The sequence below is a fragment of the Anolis sagrei genome, chromosome 7 (genome assembly GCF_037176765.1).
Source record: "Anolis sagrei isolate rAnoSag1 chromosome 7, rAnoSag1.mat, whole genome shotgun sequence".
NCBI classification, from domain to species: domain Eukaryota; kingdom Metazoa; phylum Chordata; class Lepidosauria; order Squamata; family Dactyloidae; genus Anolis; species Anolis sagrei.
This window is the reverse complement of record NC_090027.1, coordinates 23594312-23617125: the sequence shown is the minus strand read 5'-3', so window position 1 is coordinate 23617125 and position 22814 is coordinate 23594312. Positions and strand designations below refer to the sequence as shown.

The window sequence follows — 22814 nt, the reverse complement described above, 5'->3', positions numbered from 1 at the left end:
AATGCTCCTTGATTGTAGGTGAACTATAAATCCCAGCAATTACAGCTCCAAAATGTCAAGGTCTATTTTCCCCAAACTCCACCAGTGTTCACATTTGGGCATATTGAGTATTCGTGCCATGTTTGGTCCAGATCCATCATTGGATTATCATAGCCAATACTCCAGAGGACAGGAGCAGGATTCAAAACAATCTTGACAGATTAGAGAGATGATTGGCTAAAACTAACAAAATGAAGTTCAACAGTGACAAATGCAAGATACTCCACTTTGGCAGAAAAAAAACAAAATGCAAAGATACAGAATGGGGGACAATGCCTGGGTCGAGAACAGTACGTGTGAAAAAGATCTTGGAGTCCTCGTGGACAACAAGTTAAACATGAGCCAATAATGTGATGTGGCGGCAAAAAAAGGCAATGGGATTTTGGCCTGCATCAATACGAGCATAGTGTCTAGATTTAGGGAAGTCATGCTCCTCATGCTCTATTCCGCTTTGGTTAGATCACACCTGGAATATTGTGTCCAATTCTGGGCACCACAATTCAAGAGAGATATTGACAAGCTGGAATGTGTCCAGAGGAGGGCGACTAAAATGATCAAGGGTCTGGAGAACAAGCCCTATGAGGAGCGGCTTAAGGAGCTGGGCATGTTTAGCCTGAAGAAGAGAAGGCTGAGAGGAGATATGATAGCCATGTATAAATATGTGAGAGGTAGCCACAGGGAGGAGGGAGCAAGCTTGTTCTGCTTCCCTTCTGGGAATTGTAGTTCACCCAGAACCAGAAAAATGGTGACCTCCACTGATGATGGACTGGAGCCAAACTTGCACACAGAATCCCCATGACTAACTCAACCTACTGGAAGGGTTTAAGGAGACTGACTCACCGTAGTGGAAGGTGTAGTTTAACCTGTAGCCAAAGAGCACTCTGAACCCCACCGATGATGCATCTAGAGCAGTGGTTCTCAACCTGTGGGTCCCCAGATGTTTTGGCCTTCAACCCCCAGAAATCCTAACAGCTGGTAAATTGGCTGGGATTTCTGGGAGTTATAGGCCAAAACACCTGGGAACCCACAGGCTGAGAACCACTGATCTAGAGCAAAGTTGCCCAACATAACAAACTTTAAGTATTGATGGAATTTCTTGGGTTTAACCTGGTATGATGTGAGTTGTAGTTCACTCACAACCTTGTGCATTTTGTACAATTACAAAATTTACTTTTTCAAAGAACCTGGGCAATGTTCTAGTTATATATAAAAGTGTCCATAGATTTGCGTCCCCAGCGGACACCAAGGGCCCACTCTATACATTCACTATTATTATTTTGTTTGCCTTCTCTTCAAAAGACGTTCAAAATGACTGCCATCCACTTCAAGGAAGTAATACAACCCCTGTCCAATTCTGCAACTGCACAGGATGCCACGAGTCCTTTGCCAAAACTAGTTCCCTGCCTGACCAAGCAGAGCTACAAGGTACCTTGAAATCAAAAGCCTCGGGGGGGGGGGGGGGGGGGGGGGGTCATTTCATGTAGACTTTATTAATTAAGTAGGATCCCTGGGATTCATTTCCTTGGCCCAGTCTGTACACAGAGGAGGGACAGTACCAAAAGCAAGGGGATATCACTGCTAAATGTTCCCTCCTGTAAATAACCCACAACCCAACAAAGACAAACAGGCTTCCTTGACAAGAAAAAAGCACATTGGGGAGAACAGTTCTAATCTAGCCTTCTTTTGGCTGTTGTTTCTAAAAGGCAGGTAAGCGCTAATTCACACCATATGAAGTGGTTCCAGAGCTTGAAAAATTCCCTTTTGGGGATGACATCTCCCAGAATTCTGGAAGTCCCTGTCAAAAAAAACAAAACAAAACAAAACAAATGTTTCTAAAAGTTTAAAACAGCTCATCCCAGAGTTTTCTGGCCTGCGTGGCCATGTTCCAGAAGCATTTTCTCCTGATGTATCTCCCCCATCTATGGCAGGCATTCTCAAAAGTTGTGAGGTCTATTTGAAACTAGGAAAATGGGGTTTATATATCTGTGGAATAATGTCTAGGGCGGGAGAAAGAACTTTTGTTTATTTGGGGTAGGTGTCAAGATGGCCAATTGCAACATTTACACTTACCCCAAACAGACAAGAGTTCTTTCTCCCACCCCGGACATCATTCCTGTCAGGAGTCAATTTCTGATAGCATGAAGACATCACAAATTCCCCCCGTGACATCCTGACTGAATCATCCTGGCTACCTTTTCTCGCTGGAAACCTTGTATTGGAACTTGTGAAGCAACAAGCTCTAATAAGGAAACTGAGAAGGGCAGGAAAGGTGTATAAAAGGAAGTGGTGGTAGGAAAAAGTCAGTTGTGTCTTTCTTTGCTGCAGAGATACAAGCAATATATTCATTTCCAAGCAAAACCAGCTTGTGAGTGATCATTTAATATTGCTATATATAACCTACAGTCTTACAATTCCACAGATATATACATCCCCACTTACCTAGTTTCCAACAGACCTCGCAATCTCTGAGGATGCCTGCCATAAATGTGGGCAAAACGTCAGGGGAAAATGCTTCTGGCACATGGCCAGACAGCCCAGAAAACTCACAACAACCTAGTAATTCTGGCCATGAAAGCCTATGACAAGGCAGTTCATCCCAGCATCTCTGGGATGTTACTCGTTTTATGATCCCTTGGCTATGTTAGGTTACCTTGAGTATTATTTTCCTGGGGAAATAAATAGTGATCGGCCCCAAACAGAGGCAACGTGACAAATCCCGCCAACTTTGAAACCTTCTCCTGGAGCCCAAGGCTCGCCAGACATTTCTGCCCCATGCCCAATGTGCTTGGTCTTTTTTAAAAAACAGAATTAAAATAGAACATCACCGGGGACAACATACAAGATTCAGAACTCCCTGAGATGGGGGGAAAAAGATTCCTGACTGATCCACAAACAACTGCTTATGGCTATGGCTACCGTTCTCGTTTCCTCCTGATGAGGTTTGCGCAGTTCCTGTACCGATGGTCTTCTGGAATGGAGGCCCCTTTCACACTGTCAACGGCGGAAGAGAGAACCAGAGTTGACCAGTCATTGGAACGGGACGCCTCCATCGGCCGGAAGATTATCTCCGTAGGTTCGTTGCACAATGGAAGGTAAAAAGCCAGCGTAGAAAAACAGCAGCAGGTGAGCTCCCTTTGTAAGATCCACTGGATAGCCAACTCTTTCCTTTGTTCCCCAAACCCCCACAGAAACACAAATCAGAGTGAATCCGGATCGGGGAGGATCCAACGTTCCATAAACAGGATTCCCTTTCACATCCAGAACCAGTTTTCTTCTTCTCGGCACCCATAATTCCCTTCAAAGAGGTGGGACCCACCCTGCCGCAGGAAAGAGATTAGGGGGCAGCTGAGGGAAGAGCGCTACGTTTGCTAGAGAGCTGTCTCTCCCCTTTGCTTGTGACCCCAACCGGAGGTTTATTGATGAGGCCAGGAGCATCCCAATCCCCTCTCTGTGGGCACCGACGAGTCTTTGGAAGGGAAGATGCACTTCAGGCGAACCAGGGTCCCGTCCCGGTCGCCCAGAGGCCGGGGTCAGACCACGCTGTCGGTGGGGCTGTGGTTCATCTTGTGGGGCTGGCAGTTCCTCTCGTTCAAAAGGCCACCCGTTTCGTTGGTCACTGGCAAGGAGTCCCCCTTTTCTGACAAGGAGGTGTCCACTTTCGGGGGACCCCCTTCGGGAGACTGGGGACAGCTTTCCAGGCGCGAGGCCATCAGACCATTTTGGTACTGGAGGCGGGTGATCTGCAAAGGAGACGAAGCGAGAGAGAAAGCTGAATCCAGGCACATTTCTGGGAATTATAGTCTAACACAGGCATCCTCAAACTGTGGCCCTCCAGCTATTTGGGCCTTCAACTCCCATAATTCCTGACAATTGAACAAGCTTGTTAGGGCTTCTGGGAATTGAAGGGTCAAACAGCTGGAGGGCCACAGTTTGAGGATGCCTGGTCTAACACATCGGGATACACAGGTGGGGAGCAGCAGGTACAGAAAGATGTCTAAAACAGTGGATTGTTGTGTGGCTTCTGTTAGGGAAAACTACCCTAAAATATAGCAGAGCATCCAAAAACAAACAGGATACAAAAGTTGAGCATCAGCTCACAGAAAACAAAGCATGAAGTGCTGTGTGATGTGGCTGTAAAGAGTTTAGTGGCAGGCTCAAACCCAGAACTGGCTGATACCAAATGAGAGACTTCCCCCCCCCCCCCCCCCCCCGCCGGGGCACACAGAAAACTGGGCGACGTGGAAGGCGCTGAACAGACTGTGCTCTGGCACCGCAAGATGCAGAGCCAACCTCAAGAAATGGGGCTACAAAGTGGAATCCACGACATCGAGTGTGGAGAGGAGCAAACCACTGACCACCTGCTGCAATGCAACCTGAGCCCTGCCACATGCACAATGGAGGACCCTCTTGCAGCAACACCAGAGGCACTCCAAGTGGTCAGCTACTGGTCAAAGGACATTTAATCAACTACCAAACTCACAAATTTTGTATTTTGTCTGTTTGCTTTGTTCTGTTAGAAATGTAATATAATTGACGGACTGCCCTGACACGACAAATAAATAAATGAATAAATAAATCATTTTTGTGAGAGACTTCTCTCATGTTCCTGCATGAGGAGCTGGAGCTGAGAGAGGGAGCTCATCCGCGCTCTCTCCGGATTCGAACCTGTGACGTGTCGGTCTTCAGTCCTGCCAACACAGGGGTTTAATCCACTGTGCCACCGCAGTGGAATGGAAGAATGGAAGGAGAAAGAGGGAGGTAAGAAAGAAAGCCAACGAAGAAATGATGGAAGGAGGAAGGAAAGAGAAAAGGAAGGGATAGGATGGTGAGGGAGAGGAGGGCCTGAACAAAGAGCCCAAGGGGTCGCATCCAGCCTGCGGTCCTGGGTTTGCCCATATTTGTTCAAGACTCACCTTGATGAATTGCAGGTCGGTGACAGCGCGGACACTGAAGTCGGAAATGTACTGGGTGCTGGTGTTGGCACTGAGCTGGTTGTTGCTGCCGCTGAAGGTGGAGGAGATGGAGTCGGAGCGCTCATGGTAGCAGAGGGAGGCCGAGCGGTTCAGGTTGCTCATGTGGGACGGGGAGCGCACCTCTGAAACTAGAGCCAAACAGAGATGAGCTGGAACTGCACCCCGCTTTCCTTACTCCAGATTTCAAAACATACACAAAAAGATACCACCTGAAAATAGTTGAAACCTTGGCGGGCAACTATGTGTGGATTATCCCACATCTCTCAAGGCTGCATGAGCTGCATGCTGCCAAGCTTCTTCCAGGATGGCAGCAGAATCTGCAGCTCTTCCTCTGCAGAGCATCCCTCTCTCCGCTCTTAATTAACATGCATTTAGCAAATGATCCTAAGGGGCCAAAGGCCTCTCTGAAGGTTTTGCTCAAAATCAGAAGATCAAGAAAACCTTGACAGCAAAACAACAATCATCCTATCCCATTTTTTTTCAAAGATGCACACACGACACCTTAGCCAAATCTGGAAAAGTTAATTTGACTGGACTGCGGTACCCAGAATCCACAGGCTAATTTAGTTAGGATATTTCTATATAGTCGGCCCTTTGTTTAACTCTCATAAGGTAAAGGTAAAGGTTTCCCCTGACATTAAATCCAATCGTGTCCGACTCTGGGGGTTGGTGCTCATCTCCATTTCTAAGTCAAAGAGCTTACATTGTCCGTAGATGCCGCCAAGGCCAGAATGACTGCATGGAGTGCTGTTCCCTTCCCACAGAAGTGGTACCTATTGATCTACTATCATTTGCATGTTTTCGAACTGCTAGGTTGGCAGGAGCTGGGGCTAACAGCGAGAGCTCACCCCACTCCCTGGATTCAAACTCCCGACCTTTCAGTCAGCAAGTTCAGCAGCTCATAGAATCATAGAATCATAGAGTTGGATCCAACAAATGCTACGTTCAGACACGACTAGACTTAATGTCAAGGGGAAACCTTTACCTTTAATATTGTTGTGTATCAAACAATAATAATAATAATAATAATAATAATAATAATGTTTTACTATGTATTGTCGAAGGCTTTCATGGCTGGAATCACTCAGTTCTTGTGGGTTTTTTCGGGCTATATGGCCATGTTCTAGAGGCATTTCTCCTGACATTTCGCCTGCATCTATGGCAAGCATCCTCAGAGGTGAGGTCAGACCTCAGCGAGAGCTCACCCCACTCCCTGGATTCAAACTCCCGACCTTTCGGTCAGCAAGTTCAGCAGCTCATAGAATCATAGAGTTGGATCCAACAAATGCTATGTTCAGACACGACTAGACATAATGTCAAGGGGAAACCTTTACCTTTAATATTGTTGTGTATCAAATAATAATAATAATAATAATAATAATAATAATAATAATAATAATGTTTTACTATGTATTGTCGAAGGCTTTCATGGCTGGAATCACTCAGTTCTTGTGGGTTTTTTCGGGCTATATGGCCATGTTCTAGAGGCATTTCTCCTGACATTTCGCCTGCATCTATGGCAAGCATCCTCAGAGGTGAGGTCAGACCTCACCTCTGAGGATGCTTGCCATAGATGCAGGCGAAATGTCAGGAGAAATGCCTCTAGAACATGGCCATATAGCCCAAAAAAACCCACAAGAACTGAATGTTTTACGATGTCAATTTGTTTAATTGTGCTTTTACTTTATTATCATCAAGCTCATCTTGCTACAATCTTTTGTAACTTGCCTTGGGTCCCACACTGGGGGAAAGGCTGTAGTCAATTAATAGGAATACATAATGCTAGTGGAGTGGAGATTCTGGTAATGGCAGTCCTTGTGCCAAACAAGCAAAGTTTTCCAAGCTCTGCATCGTACCCATTTGAGCTTTGTTTTGAACCAGTAACTTAGACACAGGTGAGACTCAATTGCTCTGGCATCAAAGTCCAACACTCAGCTCACAATATGCATTTTTTTCCAAGAAAGGCTGCAGTCCCAGAATACTAATGTACTCTTTCTTCCCCGTTGCTCTACATCCCCAAATGAAAGCCGCCCTAACGCACCAGAATGAGTGTTAGTGCAATCCACCGGAGTCCCAGAAAGCCCTGGCAAAGAGTTAGCGCACACCTCGCACTCCATGCATGAGTGCTGTTTACCTGACACCCTGGAATACAAAGACCCTCGCTGTTTGATGGCTGGGCGATGGATTGTGACAGGAGCTAGATGAATGAACACACACACACACACAGAGGGAAGAATGCAAGACAGAAGTGCAAAAAAAAAAATAAAGTTGGTTGGTTTAAAAAAAAGAGAGGAAAGACACACATATGCAAACAGGATGGAAAGATAAACAATGGTATTTCCTCCTTCAGACTCTGTGTTCGCTCTCTTTTTCTTTTTTACATATACATCATTACAAGGCATTTTCTCTTTTGCATATACAGTAGACTCTCGCTTATCCAACATAAAAGGGCTGGCAGAATGTCGGATAAAAGAAAATGTTGGATAATACAGAGTCTCCTAATGTTACCCGTCCAACACGGGGCTAGGCACCTAGAATACTAACAACTGGGACTCAAAGGATTCAGGTGAGGCAATGCCCCTGGGCTAGAAGGGCCCAGCAGGAAGTGCCTGGATGTGGAAGAGGAGCGTGGAAATCACAGAGGGAAGGAAGGAGAACACTTCCACCTCCGGTCCTGCCTCTTTTCCCCCTTTTCTCCCCGCCCCTCCTCTTCCTTGCCATGCCTTTTTCACTCATTGGGAATGGAGAGAGAGTTGGGGAATGCTCCTTCAATGGAAGGAAAACAAGCTTGCTCCCTCCTCCCTGTGGTTTCCTCTCACATATTTATACATGGCTATCATATCTCCTCTCAGCCTTCTCTTCTTCAGGCTAAACATGCCCAGCTCCTTAAGCCGCTCCTCATAGGGCTTGTTCTCCAGACCCTTGATCATTTTAGTCGCCCTCCTCTGGACACGTTACAGCTTGTCAATATCTTTCTTCAATTGTAGTGCCCAGAATTGGACACAATATTCCAGGTGTGGTCTAACCAAAGCGGAATAGAGGGGTAGCATGACTTCCCTGGACCTAGACACTATGCTCCTATTGATGCAGGCCAAAATCCCATTGGCTTTTTTTGCCGCCACATCACATTGTTGGCTCATGTTTAACTTGTTGTCTACGAGGACTCCAAGATCTTTTTCACATGTCCTGCTCTTGAGCCAGGCATTGTCCCCCATTCTGTATCTTTGCATTTTGTTTTTTCTGCCAAAGTGGAATATCTTGCATTTATTATGGTTGAACTTCATTTTGTTAGTTTTGGCCATTCATCTCTCTAATCTGTCAAGATTGTTTTGAATCCTGCTCCTGTCCTCTGGAGTATTGGCTATCCCTCCCAATTTGGTGTCGTCTGCAAACTTGATGATCCTGCCTTCTAGCCCTTCATCTAAGTCAGAAACTTCGCAGTTCCATCCAAAACAAACGTCGTGGGATGCTGATGGTGGGAGTCTGTTTCCTTCATGACAATGCGCGTCCTCACACGCTCATGCAACACAAGAGTTGTTTACTTTATTGGGTTGGGATGTCACAGCCGCAATCTCACACCCAGTGACTATCATCTGTTCACTCAACTGAAGGTTCATCAGGTGCTCTGCTATGGCTGATTTCTTTGGTTGAAGTAGTCTGCAGTGCCTTTCATGTTCCTTGATGCGTGTCTGGGCACTGCATTTGGTGGTCTCTATGTAGTCTTGTCCACAGGTGCATGGTACACGGTAGACTCCTGCAGAAGTGAGAGGACCCCTCTTGTCCTTTGCTGAACGTAGCATTTGTTGGATTTTCTTGGTGGGTCTGTAGGTGATTTGTATGTTGTATTTTGTGTTTCCTCATCAGCTTCCCTATGTGGTCAGTGGTTCCCTTGATGTATGGCAAGAACACTTTTCCTCTGGGTGTACTTTCATCTCTACTCTCATGGCTTGTTCTTGGTCTTGCAGCTCTTCTGATGTCTGAAATGCTACATTCAGCAAAGGACAAGAGGGATCCTTTCACTTCTGCAAGAGTCTACCATATACCATGCAGCTGTGGACAATTCTACATAGGGACCACCCAACGCAGCATTGCCCAGACACGAATCAAGGAACATGAAAGGCACTGCAGACTACTTCAACCAGAGAAGTCAGCCATAGCAGAGCACCTGATGAACCAACCTGGACACAGCATATTATTTGAGAACACAGAAATGCTGGACCACTCTCACAACCACCATGTCAGACTACACAGAGAAGCCATTGAAATCCACAAGCATGTGGACAATTTCAACAAAAAGGAAGAAACCATGAAAATGAACAAAATCTGGCTACCAGTATTAAAAAACTCAAAAATTACAACAGCAAAACAACAGAGAGGAAATAACCAGGCACATCAAATCACCTCTCAACAAAAGATTCCCTCAGGCACTTCCAAGCCATTAAATGCTAATCAAGGTAGTCAGTTGAAACATTGACACCTAGCTCCAGCAGACAAGAGTCCTTTGTCCCACCCTGGTCATTCCACAGATATATAAACCCATTTTCCTACTTCCAACAGACCTCACTAACTCTGAGGATGCTTGCCATAGATGCAGGCGAAATGTCAGAAGAAAATGCCTCTAGACCATGGCCATATAGCCCGAAAAAACCTACAACAACCCAGTGTCTGGAAGGCTGCATTTTGACCAATGTTGATGGAAAATGAAAACCTTGAAATGCATCTATATCTATTTACTTCAATGTTTCCTTTTATTTAAATATTTCAAGATTTTAATATAGAAACAGATGTCCAAATAGAACCACGATCAGTGCAAAAGTGCACAAAAAAGAGCCCCATTCCGTGTTCTGTGATGCGGTCCTAAGCATGTCCACAGACAGCCACAAGAGGGCACACTCCTAGCATTTAACACATGGGCAATCTTTCTAACTTGGGGACCTGCATGCCTAGCACCCCCTGCTAAGAGGGCTGGCTTCCCAGTGACAGAAGGAAGGAAGGGAAGGAGGAAGGAAGGAAAGACAAAAGGAAAGGCAGGAAGGAAGGATGAAAGGGTGGAAGGGAAGGATGGAAAGAAGGGGGGGAGGAAAGAAAGAGAAAGAAGGAAGGAAGGAAGGAAGGAAGGAAGGAAGGAAGGAAGGAAGGAAGGAAGGAAGGAAGGGGAAGGGAAGGAAAAGAAAGATGATGGAAGGGAAGACAGGAAGGAAGGAAGGAGAAAGAGAGATAGGGGGAAGAAAGATGGAAGGAAGGACAAAAGGGTGGAAGGGAAGAATGGGAGAAAGAACGAAGGAAAGAGAGAAAGAAGGAAGGGAGGGAAGAAAGGAAGGGAAGGCAGGGAAAGATGAACAAAAGATAGAAGGAAGGAAAGACAAAAGGGAAGGAAGGAGAAAGAGAGAAAGAGGGAGGAAAGAGGGAATGAAGGAAGGACAAAAGGCCAAAAGGGTGGAAGGGAAGGATGGAGGGAAGGAGGAAGGGAAAGAGAGAAGGAAGGAAGGAAGGAAGGAAGGAAGGAAGGAAGGAAGGAAGGAAGGGGAAGGGAAGGCAGGGAAAGATGAAGGAAAGAGAGCAGGAAAGACAAAAGAGAAGGAAGGAGAAAGAGAGAGGGAGGAAAGAGGGAAGGAAGGGCAAAAGGTTGGAAGGGAAGGATGGGGAAAGGATGAAAGAAAGAGAGAAGGAAGGAAAGAAAGGGAAGGAAGGAGAAAGAAAGAGAGAGAGAGGAAAGAGGGAAGGAAAGAAGGACAAAAGGGTGGAAGGGAAGGATGGAGGAAGGAGGGAGGGAGGGAGGGAGGAAGGAAGGGGAAGGGAATGTGAAGGAAAGACAAAAGGGAAGGAGAAAGAGAGAGGGAGGAAAAAAGGGAAGGAAGGAAGGACAAAAGGGTGGAAGGGAAGGATGGGGGGGAAGGAGGAAGGAAAGAGAGAAGGAAGGAAGGGGAAGATAAAGGAAGGAAAGACAAAAGGGAAGAAAGGAGAAAGAGGGGGGAGGAAAGAGGGAAGGAAAGAAGGACAAAAGGGTGGAAGGGAAGGATGGGGGAAGGAGGGAAGGAAGGAAAGAAGGGGAAGGAAAGGAAGGGAAGATGAAGGAAGGAAAGACAAAAGAGAAGGAAGGAGAAAGAGAGAGAGGAAAAGGGAAGGAAGGACAAAAGGTGGAAGGGAAGGATGGAGGGAAGGATGAAGGAAAGAAAGAAGGAAGGAGAAAGAAGTAGAAGAGGGAACGAAAGGAAGAAGGATGAAGGAGTGGAAGGACAAGAGAAAGAGGGAGAGAAGGAAGAAGGCAAGAGAGAAGGAAGGATGGGATGGTGTAAGAGAGGAGGACCTGAGAAAAGAATCCAATGTGCCCCTAGGCCTGGGTTTGCCCATACCTGATCTAACGCAACCACAAACCTTTCAATATTGTGCACTGACTCTGGTGCCTTGGACTTGTAATGCAACATTTATATTGACTCCTTGCCCACGACAAACCACCAGGCCCTACATGACAAATCAGCCACCACATTACAAACCATCACGCTGAAAAATGCAAACTTCCGATGCCACTACAAACTTGCCTATGAGTCAGTTTTGATTTATGGCAACCCTCTCTTAAGAGCTTTCTTGACAAGGTTTATTCAGGTAGCCATTGCCTCCCTCCGCAGATGAGAAGGTGTGACTTTCCCAAGGTTTCTATAACTGAGCGGGGATTTGAACCATGGTCTCCTAGAGACATTACATTTATATCCTGCCCTTCTCACTCCGAAGGGGACTCAGGGCGGCTTACAAAATTGGCATTATTCAATGCCCAAACAACAACAACAATTAAAAGCAAGTAAACAACAATTAAAACATTAAAACAACATATGTAAACATTAGAAGACTATTGTGCATAGATTGAAAATCAGATAATCAAATAATAACATTCATAAATCCAGGATCAATTCCAACTATATTGAACAGATGCTGGGCCAAATGCTTGCTCCCAAAGCCAGGTTTTCACTTGTTTGCGAAATGACAGGAGGGAAGGGGCTGATTGAATCCCACTAAGGAGAGAGTTCCACATCCAAGTGGCCACCACTGAGTAGGCCCTGTCTCTTGGCCCCACTAGTCATGCCTGCGAAGGTGGTGGGACCGAGAGCAGGGCCTCCCCAGAAGATCTTAACCTTTGTGATGATTCATAGAGGGAGATGCATTCGGACAGGTAAATTGGGCAAGTATTTGGGTTTTTTTCTGGTTGGGTGGGAAGTTCAGGGCCTTATAGGTCAAAGCCAGCATTTTGAATTGTCCTTGGTAGCAAACCACCAGCCAGTGGAGCTGGCACAACAGGGCGGTTGCATGCTCTTTGAATGCTGCTCCTGTTAGAAATCCGGCTGCTGCACGCTGAACTAGTTGAAGCTTCTGAACAGTCTTCAAAGGCAACTCCACGTAGAGCGCGTTGTAGCAGTCTATATGAGACGTATCTATACGAGAATGCTGAAAGCACCATATCAAGTGTCCTCCCTGTGCTATCTTTCACTTATTGTCCCGCGGGTTGCCCTCTCTCAACTTTTGCATCGGAACCTCCTGCTTGCCGAGTGTGGTGGAGTCTGCTGCTTTTGATGTTTTTAAGCAGAAGCTGGACAGTCATCTATTGGGAGGGCTTGGATTCTGTGCTCCTCCCCGGCCGAATGGGGTTGGACTGTGTCATATGGTCTGCAGTTGATGGTGGTTGGTGATGGAAGGGTTAATGTGAGTATTAGTTCTAGAAGGTTTGGTGATTTGTAAGTGGGAGTTCATGGGTGAAAGCAATTAGGGGTGGAGGTGTGCAGGAGATGCGTTGCAGCTGGGTGTTACTGGATTTAAGGAGCTAACCTTGGGACTGATCTTTGGGAGAAAAATATCTGTTGTATTTTGGTGGTGGATGCTGCTGGTTTCCCCCCCAGGTCTGTTGGGACTTTTGGTATCCTGACCTGTCTCTTGTAATCTTGGAACCCTGGAACTTTGAACCTTTAGATTGGCTTTTGACTACGGTCAGGCCCGTAGCCAGGATTTTGTTTCGGGGGGGGGGGGTGAGTTTGGTTTGGGGGGGCGGAGTTTGGTTCAGGGGGGGCTGAGTCTGAGTGAAAGAGGGTCTACCCTAGCAAACCTTTTGTATCGTTACCCCAATACCCCCATGCATATGAGATATATTGAGTATAGAGATCAGATCATGATATGAATAAACATAGCAGTTTAAATAATGCACCAGTAAGGCCTTCTCGTGGACCACCATCAGAATTTCGGGGGGGGGGGGGGTGAAGCCCCCCAAGCCCCCCCCCCCCCCCGCTACATGCCTGACTACGGTATAGACTCTTGATCCCTGGACTTTGTTTATTGAACTCTCGGCATCTGACCATTGAACTGGACCCTTTTGACTATGAAGTTGTTTTTGCTATCAATTTTTGTTTATTCTGTAGCTGCATGCTATCTTTGTGTTTTATATGTTGGACTATAAAAATAGCCAGCAAGTAAGTGCTGTTTTAATTAAACTGCTTGATAAACCTGGGAGTTTGGTTAATCTCTACCTAAATAAGGTAGAGCCCTAGCAACGTGACAGACTGCAAGGCCCTTGAATCCTCTTCCAACTCTATGGCTCCAGCCTGTTCCCTTTCTGACCACACACTCAAACCCAAGCCCACCAGCTTTTTCCCTCCTGGGATATTCTGACAGACATGGTCACAATCCCTTTGATTGCATCTCCTTTCCTCTTGACTCCTTCCTTCAACCTTTGCTCTGGATTGGCTCTCGCATGGACTCTTTCTTCATCTTGTTCTCGCTCACAATGAAATACCACTGGGCCTGCCCTTTCCTTATCTTCTTCTGCTCACCCTTTCCACATTCTTCCCCTGCTTTGTCAATTACACCCCAAGGTCTCTATTGTTGTCCTTCCCATTAGCTGTCCTTCTTTGTCTTCTCTTCCTTGTCTCTGCTTCCCACTCTTGTCAGAAATATTAAAAATTAGCTTGGTATTTTTAATTACAAAAATGTGAGTCAAGCCCTGAAAGGGTTAAATGGATGCAATGACTCAGTAAAAGCTGTAGTTCTATATAAGCAGGTGTGCCTGTAGCTTAGTAGCCGTCAGTCTGAGGAAGCCCTCCGTGTTAGTAGACCTTAGTGAGAGAGGCCTCAGTATGACAGTTCTCAGTCTAAGGTAGCTGTCAATCTGTGGGAGAAGGGTCTCAGTGTGTTAATGGGCCTCAGTATGAGAAGGCCTCAGTGTTAGTTTGTCTCAGTGGGAGAAAGCCCTCAGTGAGAGAGCCCTCAGTAGGAGAAAGGCCTCAGTCTGTGAGGTAGGCCTCAGTGTGTTAGTAGGCCTTGGTGTGAGGAGGCCTGGTGTGTGAGAAACTTTGGTGAGAGAAAACCATCATGTATAAAGCTACTATGTGAAGTTACTGTGCAACTTTGGCATGAGAAGACGCTCTGTGCGAGCAAAGCTGTTCATCTGGTCAACCCTCCTGTTTAAGGAGCTCAATTGGCTGCCGTTCATTTTCCGATCCCAATTCACGGCGCAGGTGCTCACCTACAAAGCCCTAAACGGTTTGCGACCCACCTACCTGCATGACCGCATCTCCATATATGAAACCACACGATCCCTCCGTTCATCTGGAGAGGCCCTGCTCACGATTCCACCTGCGTCACAAGCGCGTTTGGTGGGGACGAGGGACAGGGCCTTCTCTGTGGTAGCCCCCTGACTCTGGAACTCTCTCCTCAAGGACATCAGACAAGCCCCAACATTGGCAGTCTTTAGGAAGACCCTCCTCATAAAAGACCTGGCTGTTCCAGTGTGCCTTTCCAGAATAGGAAACTCCCAGCATCATGTCCCAAACGCACTTTATTAGAGATTTAAGATTGTCTGCACATCGCACCTACCCTAAAATCCTTACATTTCACCTGTCATGTCCAGCACTTTTAATTTTAGTCATTACATTAGGCCCAGCCCTAGTTTAAATGCGTCATGATGTATTGTTTTAATGTTTTTTATTGTTACTGCTTTAATGTTTATTGATTTGCTTTATGAGTTTTAGTGTTGTATTTGTTATGCTGTTGTTTATTGAGGGCCTTGGCCTTTGTAAGCCGCACCGAATCCTTCGAGAGATGTTAGCGGGGTACAAATAAAGTTAATAATAATAATAATAATAATAATAATAATAATCTGCTGACAAAGAAGCCCAGTGGGGAAGCAAAGAAGGAAGAATAAAGAACTTTATTTGTGTTATGGAAACCTTGTCCTTGTAAATAGTACAACTGTATTATTTTGCTATAAAGAAAAGCCTCCTAAGGAAGAGATAACATTGGTCTCTGTGTTTTTGTTCTTTTTATCACTACTGGTGATGGGACACGCTGATGCATTTATGAGGAGGGTCTTTTGTTAATAAGCCCACTTACTCAACATCTCTTGTTTTTTTATTTTATTTATTATTATTATTAATTAATTAATTAATTTATTTGTTTGTTTATTTAATATTAGTCTGACTTGGCCATGGTGGTCCACGCTTTGGATCCCGTTTAGATTACTGCAACACTCTCTACGTGGGGTTGCCTCTGAAGACTGCCCGGAAGCTTCAATTAGTCCAACATGCGGCAGCCAGACTACTAATGGGAGCAGGGTACAGGGAGCATACGACTCCTCTGTTGCGCCAGCTCCACTGGCTGTCAGTCAGCTTCCGAGCACAATTCAAAGTGCTGGTGTTAACCTATAAAGCCCTAAACGACTCCGGCCCAATTTACCTGTCCAAACATATCCTCCCCTATAAACTATCAAGATTGCTAAGATTGTCTGGAGGGGCCCTGCTCTCGATCCCACCGGCCTCACAGGCGTGGCTGGTGGGGACGAGAAACAGGGCCTTCTCGGTGGTGGCCCCTCGACTCTGGAACTCCCTTCCACTGGAGATCAGAACTGCTCCTTCTATCTTCTATCTTCTATGTTCAGGAAACAGGTGAAAAATTGGCTTTGGGGATTGGCATTCGACGAATGAGCCATGATCCTGTGATATGGATGGATGACGACGAATAATGATTTTTGATGACGACTGACCACTGTAATTATATTATTGTATTTTGCTATTTTAATGTTTTAGTGTGATTTAGAATATGATGTTTTAATGACTGTCTGTAATATTGATGTTGGAAACCGGCCTGAGTCCCTCGAACGGAGGTGAGAAGACCGGTATACAAAACTGCTAAATATTTATTTATTAATTTATTTATTATTCGAACTTATATGCCACTCCCCTGGGACTCGGAGCGGCTTACAAGAATGGCTAAAATCTAACACAATTTAAAAACAGCAATATTAAAAACCAAAGGCCTGTCGAAACAGCAATGGTCAACTGCAATCCACACATTGCATCAACTGTTGATGGGGATTCCCTGCTTTCCCAATGCTTTCTTTCCCCCTCTCATTCCTGACTCTTGGCCCATTACCTCCATTTGATTGCTCCACAAATGCTCTTCTGGTGAACACTACTAGAGATGAACTACGGAAGCAAAACTGCAAAACCTAAGAGATTTTGATCAGACATTACTCTTCTTCTTGATCTTCCTGCTCCCTTAAGACACTACTTGACCAGTCTCTCTTGCTTCATTCCCTACACACTCACAAGTATCACCACACCTTCTCTTTCTGAACCACATCCATTGGATCTGGAAAAGGTGACACAGATATTGTGAGACTATAATGTCCACCATTCAACAATGATCAGGCTGTCTGGATCTTATGGAAATGGGAGTCGACAGCACTCTTGCCCTTTGGCTCCCTTGATAGCAGAACACTTACTTGTGGAGACTATTGGGTTCAAAGCCATCACCCCATAATAGGAAAAAGGTCCCGTCTCAAATTTCATGTTCTCCTTGCCAGCCTCTACCTCTACTTTGCCCTGTAAGAAGGAGAAAGAGAACAATTGGAGAACCCCAAGAGGCCAGGAAGTTCTACGGTGCAAAAGTCTGAGTTGATGGAACCAAGTTAATAGTTCTTGCACTGAGTTACTGAAGTACTAAGTGAATAGTTACAAGCATTATCTGCCTATTCAATGGGCTAAGAGGCAAAGCACTACCAAAAGGTTTAAATGTGGAACCCAGTCTTAAACATATATATGAACCAAGTCTTATTACATGCAGTGTATATTATACAAATCTCATTCCACATTTGTAAGTTAACCATTCTAAGATCTACCATATATACTTGAAGATAAGCCGAGTTTTTTAGTCTTTTTTTTGAGCTAAAAAAGCTTCCCTTGGCTTATAATGGGGTCAAGCCGGGCAGCGGAGCCTGGAGGCCATTGTTTGCAATAAAGGATATATTAATCTCTCCTCTTATCTCACTTAACAGTGTGCTTTCTTTTCTAGTCAAAAGGGAGGGAAGGAGGGAAAGGAGATATAGTCCATGTCCTCCTTATTTGTATGGCTCTCTTTCAAACCCACCCTGGCCTTTTTTTTGGTGTATTTAAATGTATTAACTTTATATGTGCATTTTAGTTCCCTTCCCCATGCAAGCCTTTGCAATCTCTATGTACCTATATATCTGTATTTATCTATCTATATAGATTAATTTTATATATTAATTTTCCCCTCATATGTTTGCAGGTCTTTGCAAATCTTATATACAAATAGGCAGACCAAGGGCAAGATGGATGGATGGTATTCTTGAAATGATTGGCTTTGAAGGAGCTGGGGATGGCCATGGCCAACAGGGAGCTCTGGCGTGGGCTGGTCCAGGAGAGTTGGAAGTGACTGAACGAATAAACAACAATATATACATATAGATATCTAGAGATTTCCATGTACCTGTATATCTATATCTATATGTATTCATTTATATATATATATGAATTTTCCCATCACATGTTTGCAAGTCTCTGCAAATCCTATACAGATATTGATATCTATAAATATAAATATATAGAGGGACCTGTATATCTGTGTGTGTGTGTATGTATATGTTATACATAAAAATAATTTTATATATGAATTTTACCCTCACATGTTTGCAAGTCTTTGCTAATCCTATATAGATATAATTATCTATATATAGAGAGATGTCTAGATAAATAGATAGATAGATAGATAGATAGATATGAATATAGATATATAGGGCTTGCCAATATTATAGGGGGAAATGCGTGTGCATCCGCACGCACGCACACACACAGATGTCTAGATACATATGAATATAGATATATATGGCTTGCAAATGTTGCAGGAGGAAAATGCATATATACAGAGAGAGGATTTGCAAATGTTTCAGGGGGAAATACATATGTGAAATTAATATATTTAATTGCACCAGGATTGTGGAGCAGCAGGCTGAGTGTCAGCTGCATTAAGATCACTCTGACCAAAAAGGTCATGAGTTCGAAGCCAGCCCGGGTTGGAGTGGGTTTCCAACCAATTGTGTGTAGCCTGTTGTCGACCTTTGCAACCCGAAAGACAGTTGCATCTGTCAAGTAGGAAAATAAGGTACCACCTTAAAGTGTGGGGAGGCTAAATTAACTGATTTATGAGGCCATAAAGAAGACTCCAGCAAAGCATTCCAGTGGGGAAGCATGCGGGGAATGCGGAAGTGCTTCATCAGCGTCGCAGATGGACGATGAAAGCGACAGCTCCTCTGGTGGCCAGAAAAAGTTAAATAGCCTCTGTGTATGTCTGTATATGTTTGTATGTCAAAAATTGGCATTGAATGTTTGTCATATATGTGTACACTGTAATCCGCCCTGAGTCCCCTGCGGGGTGAGAAGGGTGGAATATAAAATCTGTAAATAAATAAATAAATAAATAGCTCTATATCGAGCACTGCATTATTTATATAGGCATTGAATGTTTGCCTTTTACTATGTTGGAAGCCGGCCTGAGTCCCCAGGTGGAAATAGGACGGGATACAAATGAAGTATTATTATTATTATTATTATTACTACTACTACTATTATTATTAAGTTATTCTTGATACCATATTGTTTTTGTTGACTTCCTTTTCCACTTACAGAGTTTACTGGTTGTTTTTTTTAAATATGGTAAATATTCAAACACAACGAACATCCTGATGCCTCAATTAATGTAATTTTATTGGTATCTATTTTTATTTTGAATTTTACCAGTAGCTGCTGCATTTCCCACCATTGACTGATACTCAAGTCAATACATTTTCCTAGCTTTTTTTGGTAAAATTAGGTGCCTTGGCTTATACTTGAGTATATATGGTAATTATCCTTGTTACTGCCTCCAACACTGTCCTACACATGGCCAAATACAATGCTAGACTTTTGTAGGTTCTCCAGTGCAATTCTATGATCCAGTTTGTCCTCAAAGGCTCGCTCTTACACTCGCATCTCCAGCTGAGGGCTGTACTCAATATAAAGCCATCTACTGGTTGATACTGAAGTCAACTTCTCTCTTTGCAAAGTCAATCCCTTGACTTTGGTAAATTGAAGTAAAGAAGGTGGGCCTACCTGAAGGATGAGGATAAAGTAGTCAGCCGGCTTGTTCTGGTTAAAGAGGAAGTGCTGGGGCGCCTTCTTGTTCTCTTCGTCAAACTTCAGCTCATTGATGACGTCGCGGTGTTTGAGCAGACGCAGGAGGATCTTTTCCGAAATGAGGGCCGGACTGAATGGGTTCACCTCTGCAAAGAAATCCAATACAAAAATGCCAGATACAACCAAATAGGGAAACTCCATGCAGTGGCCCTTTCCACACTCCACAAGGGAAAACCTGTTAGATCAGGCATCGTTTGGAAACCAAGTTCATGTGCCATGGAAATCCTGTTGAAGGGGTCTTGTTTCTGAGTTTGCCTTTTGGATTGTCTTTGCATCCTGTGTGATTCCTCTCTGGATCAATGCTTTCTTGGATTGCTTTTATTACTTGTGTGGACTTTGCTTTGTGTTACTGCTTTTTATGGATTTATTACTTTTTGGAACCTTCTTATTTTCTTACAAGCATTTATTTCTTCTGACTATTTACCAAGCTTCAATAAAAGAAGATTTGTTTCTTCACTCTTCGTGTGATGTTTTAAAGTCAGAGGGCTTCTTCCTGACCTGGAGAGCAACACTTTGACTGTAGGCGAACTGTAAGTCACGGCAACTACAACTCCCAAATGTCATGGTCTGTTTTTTCCAAACTCCACCAGTGTTCTCATTTTGGCATACAGAGTATTGCTGCCAAGTTTGGTCCAGATCTACGAGGGGTATTTTTTAAGTAAGGTCCGTTTTGTTGTAGACACTAGTAGTTCGCGCGCATACCGCAACGAGCGCCTGCGTTGTGTACTGGCATGCCTCAGGAACAACTGTGCTTAGTTTCCACTCTGTAGCTAACCTGCACGGTTCTGTTCTGTGCTTTAAAAATGTTTAAGACTATCAACTCACCCTCCACATGTGAGGTTCGCTCAGTGATACGGTTTTTGTCAGCAAGGAACCTGCCTGCTGCAGAAATTCATCGACAGATTTGTGAAGTGTACGGTGATACTGTTATAAGTGAAAGCAAAGTGCTTAAGTGGGTATGACAATTCAAAGATGGCCGTGACAATGTCCATGATGAGGACCGCTCCGGTCTCCCTTCTTTGATTACAGTGAACTCTTGGTTATCGGAGCAAGCAGCAAGTTTTTATGAAGAGGGTATTTTAAAATTGGTTCAGAGGTATGATAAGTGTTTGAACAAACTTGGCAACTATGTCGAAAAAATAGAGTGAAGTATGTACTTTCTGAAAATAAATTTACTTTTTTGAAATAAACTTTCATTGTGTACTTATGTTCAAACGGACCTTACTTAAAAAATACCCCTCGTATAATTGTTTGAGTCCACAGTGCTCTCTGGATGTAGGCGAACTACAACGCCAAAATTCAAGGTCAAACCCTTCCAGTATTTTCTGTTGGTCATGGCAGTTCTGTGTGCCAAGATTGGTTTCATCACTGGTGGAGTTCTGAATGCTCTTTGACTGTAGTTGAACTATAAATCCCAGCAACTACAACTCCCAAATGACAATATCAATCCCCGCTCCCAACCCCACCGGTATTCAAATTTGGGCGTATTGGGTATTTGTGCCAAATTGGGTCCAGTGAATAAAAATACATCCTGCGTGTCAGATATTTACATTACGATTCATAACAGTTGCAAAATGACGGTTATGAAGTAGCAATGAAAATAATTTTGTGGATGGGGTCAGCACAACATGAAGAACTGCATTAAGGGTCGCGGCATTAGGAAGGTTGAGAACCACTGTCTTAAAGGGTCTCTTACCTGTAGAGAGGAAACGGTGAGCAGCCAAGAGCAGCTGGGGCGAGATCTTCACCTTGGACTCTGTGTCATTGTCTTTGAAGGCAGAGAAGTCCCTCTTGTTCTTTTGGTTATTCACTTTCTTTCTGGAGCGGTTGTCAGCTGCAGCAGAAGGGGGACACAAAGGGTTAAAAGAAAGAGCCCCCCACAAAGAACAAGCCAGCCTTTCAATGCATGGAAATGGGATGGGCCAATATTCCCTCCATGCATCTATAATCCACAAAAGTCAAAACTGCAAGTCTGGAAGGATGTCTGTACTCAGAAATCCAGAATTGTTTACATACCTCTCCCAAATACAGTTATACCTTGAGTTAATAGACCTGTCAGTAGCTTATGATACTGTAAACCATTGCCTCCTCCTGAGATAAATGTATAATATCACAAAAGACTACCACCTCACCCACCTCATAGGAAACCTGCTACAAAACAGGAGCTTTTTTGTTGAATTCCAGGGCCAGAGAAGCAGATGGCACAAACAGAGAGCTTAATCTATGCTGATGATCATGCCATTACTGCTCAAGCAGGGAGCTTGGAGATGGTAGAACAGAAGCTCTCTGAAGCTCTAGGTGCCCTTACCGCTTACTACAGGGAAAACCAGCTGATCCCTAATCCATCTAAAACACAGACGTGCTTTTCACCTTAAGAACAGACAAGCATCCTGAGCTCTGAGGATTACCTGGGAAGGAATCCCACTGGAGCATTGCAGCGCACCCAAATACCTAGGAGTCACTTTGGACCGTTCTCTGACCTACAAGAAGCACTGCCTGAATATCAAGCAAAAAGTGGGTGCTAGAAACAATATCATACGAAAGCTGACTGGCACAACCTGGGGGTCACAACCAGACACAGTGAAGACATCTGCCTTTGCACTATGCTACTCTGCTGCTGAGTATGCATGCCCAGTGCAAAGAAAGTAACTCAAAGCACAAATTTATCTTGAAAAACCCACAAGTTGGGTTGCTCCTAAGTCGAGGTTTTACTGCATTTGTTTTCTTCTGTCTGGCCCTCCCAAAATAGCTATGGAAGATCTGCAGTGAACCTAACTGTACATGTCGGATTCATCCAGGATCTCTGACTTGATGATCTCCTCGATCACGTCTTCCAACGTCACCAGGCCCAGCACCTCGTAGAAGGGGTCGCCTTCGCCTTCGTTGTTCACCTTTTGGACAATGGCCAGGTGGGACTTTCCTAAAGGAAAGAAGACAGTCCTTTGGTTACAAGGAACATCAATAGGCTATCTTCTGGACACAGATTAGAATTACATCCCCAACTTTGTGCAGTTATTTAAGCCCCAGATAAGAGTGAGCCCTACTGAAATGAAAGACCTCCTCCCCAAGAATCATAGAATCCTAGAGTTGGAAGAGATCTTGTGGGCCATCCAGTCCAACCCCATTCTGCCAAGAAGCAGGAAAATCGCATTCAAAGCACCCCTGACATATGGCTATCCAGCCTCTGCTTAAAAGCCTCCAAAGAAGGAGCCTCCACCACACTCCGGGGCAGAGAGTTCCACTGCTAAACAGCTCTCACTGTTAGGAAGTTCTTCCTAATGTTCAGGTGGAATCT

The 22814-nt window shown here is 44.5% G+C and overlaps 1 protein-coding gene across 2 annotated transcripts in view; it reads right to left on the bottom strand.

Moving 5' to 3' along the window:
• Positions 1-1510: 1510 nt before the first annotated feature.
• Positions 1511-22814, bottom strand: part of CNNM4 (cyclin and CBS domain divalent metal cation transport mediator 4) — an 85444-nt gene continuing 64140 nt past the window's right edge. Inside the window, exons 2-8 of one of the 2 annotated variants that reach the window (XM_060787040.2) lie at positions 22296-22439; positions 21216-21353; positions 19436-19605; positions 16771-16870; positions 7147-7209; positions 4953-5140; positions 1511-3779 (exon numbers count right to left, since the gene is read on the bottom strand). In XM_060787040.2, coding sequence (XP_060643023.1) covers positions 3570-3779; positions 4953-5140; positions 7147-7209; positions 16771-16870; positions 19436-19605; positions 21216-21353; positions 22296-22439 — 1013 coding nt within the window. In that variant the 3' untranslated portion in view covers positions 1511-3569. The remainder of the gene's footprint in view (positions 3780-4952; positions 5141-7146; positions 7210-16770; positions 16871-19435; positions 19606-21215; positions 21354-22295; positions 22440-22814) is intronic. The other variant, XM_060787041.2, reaches the window with a different exon arrangement.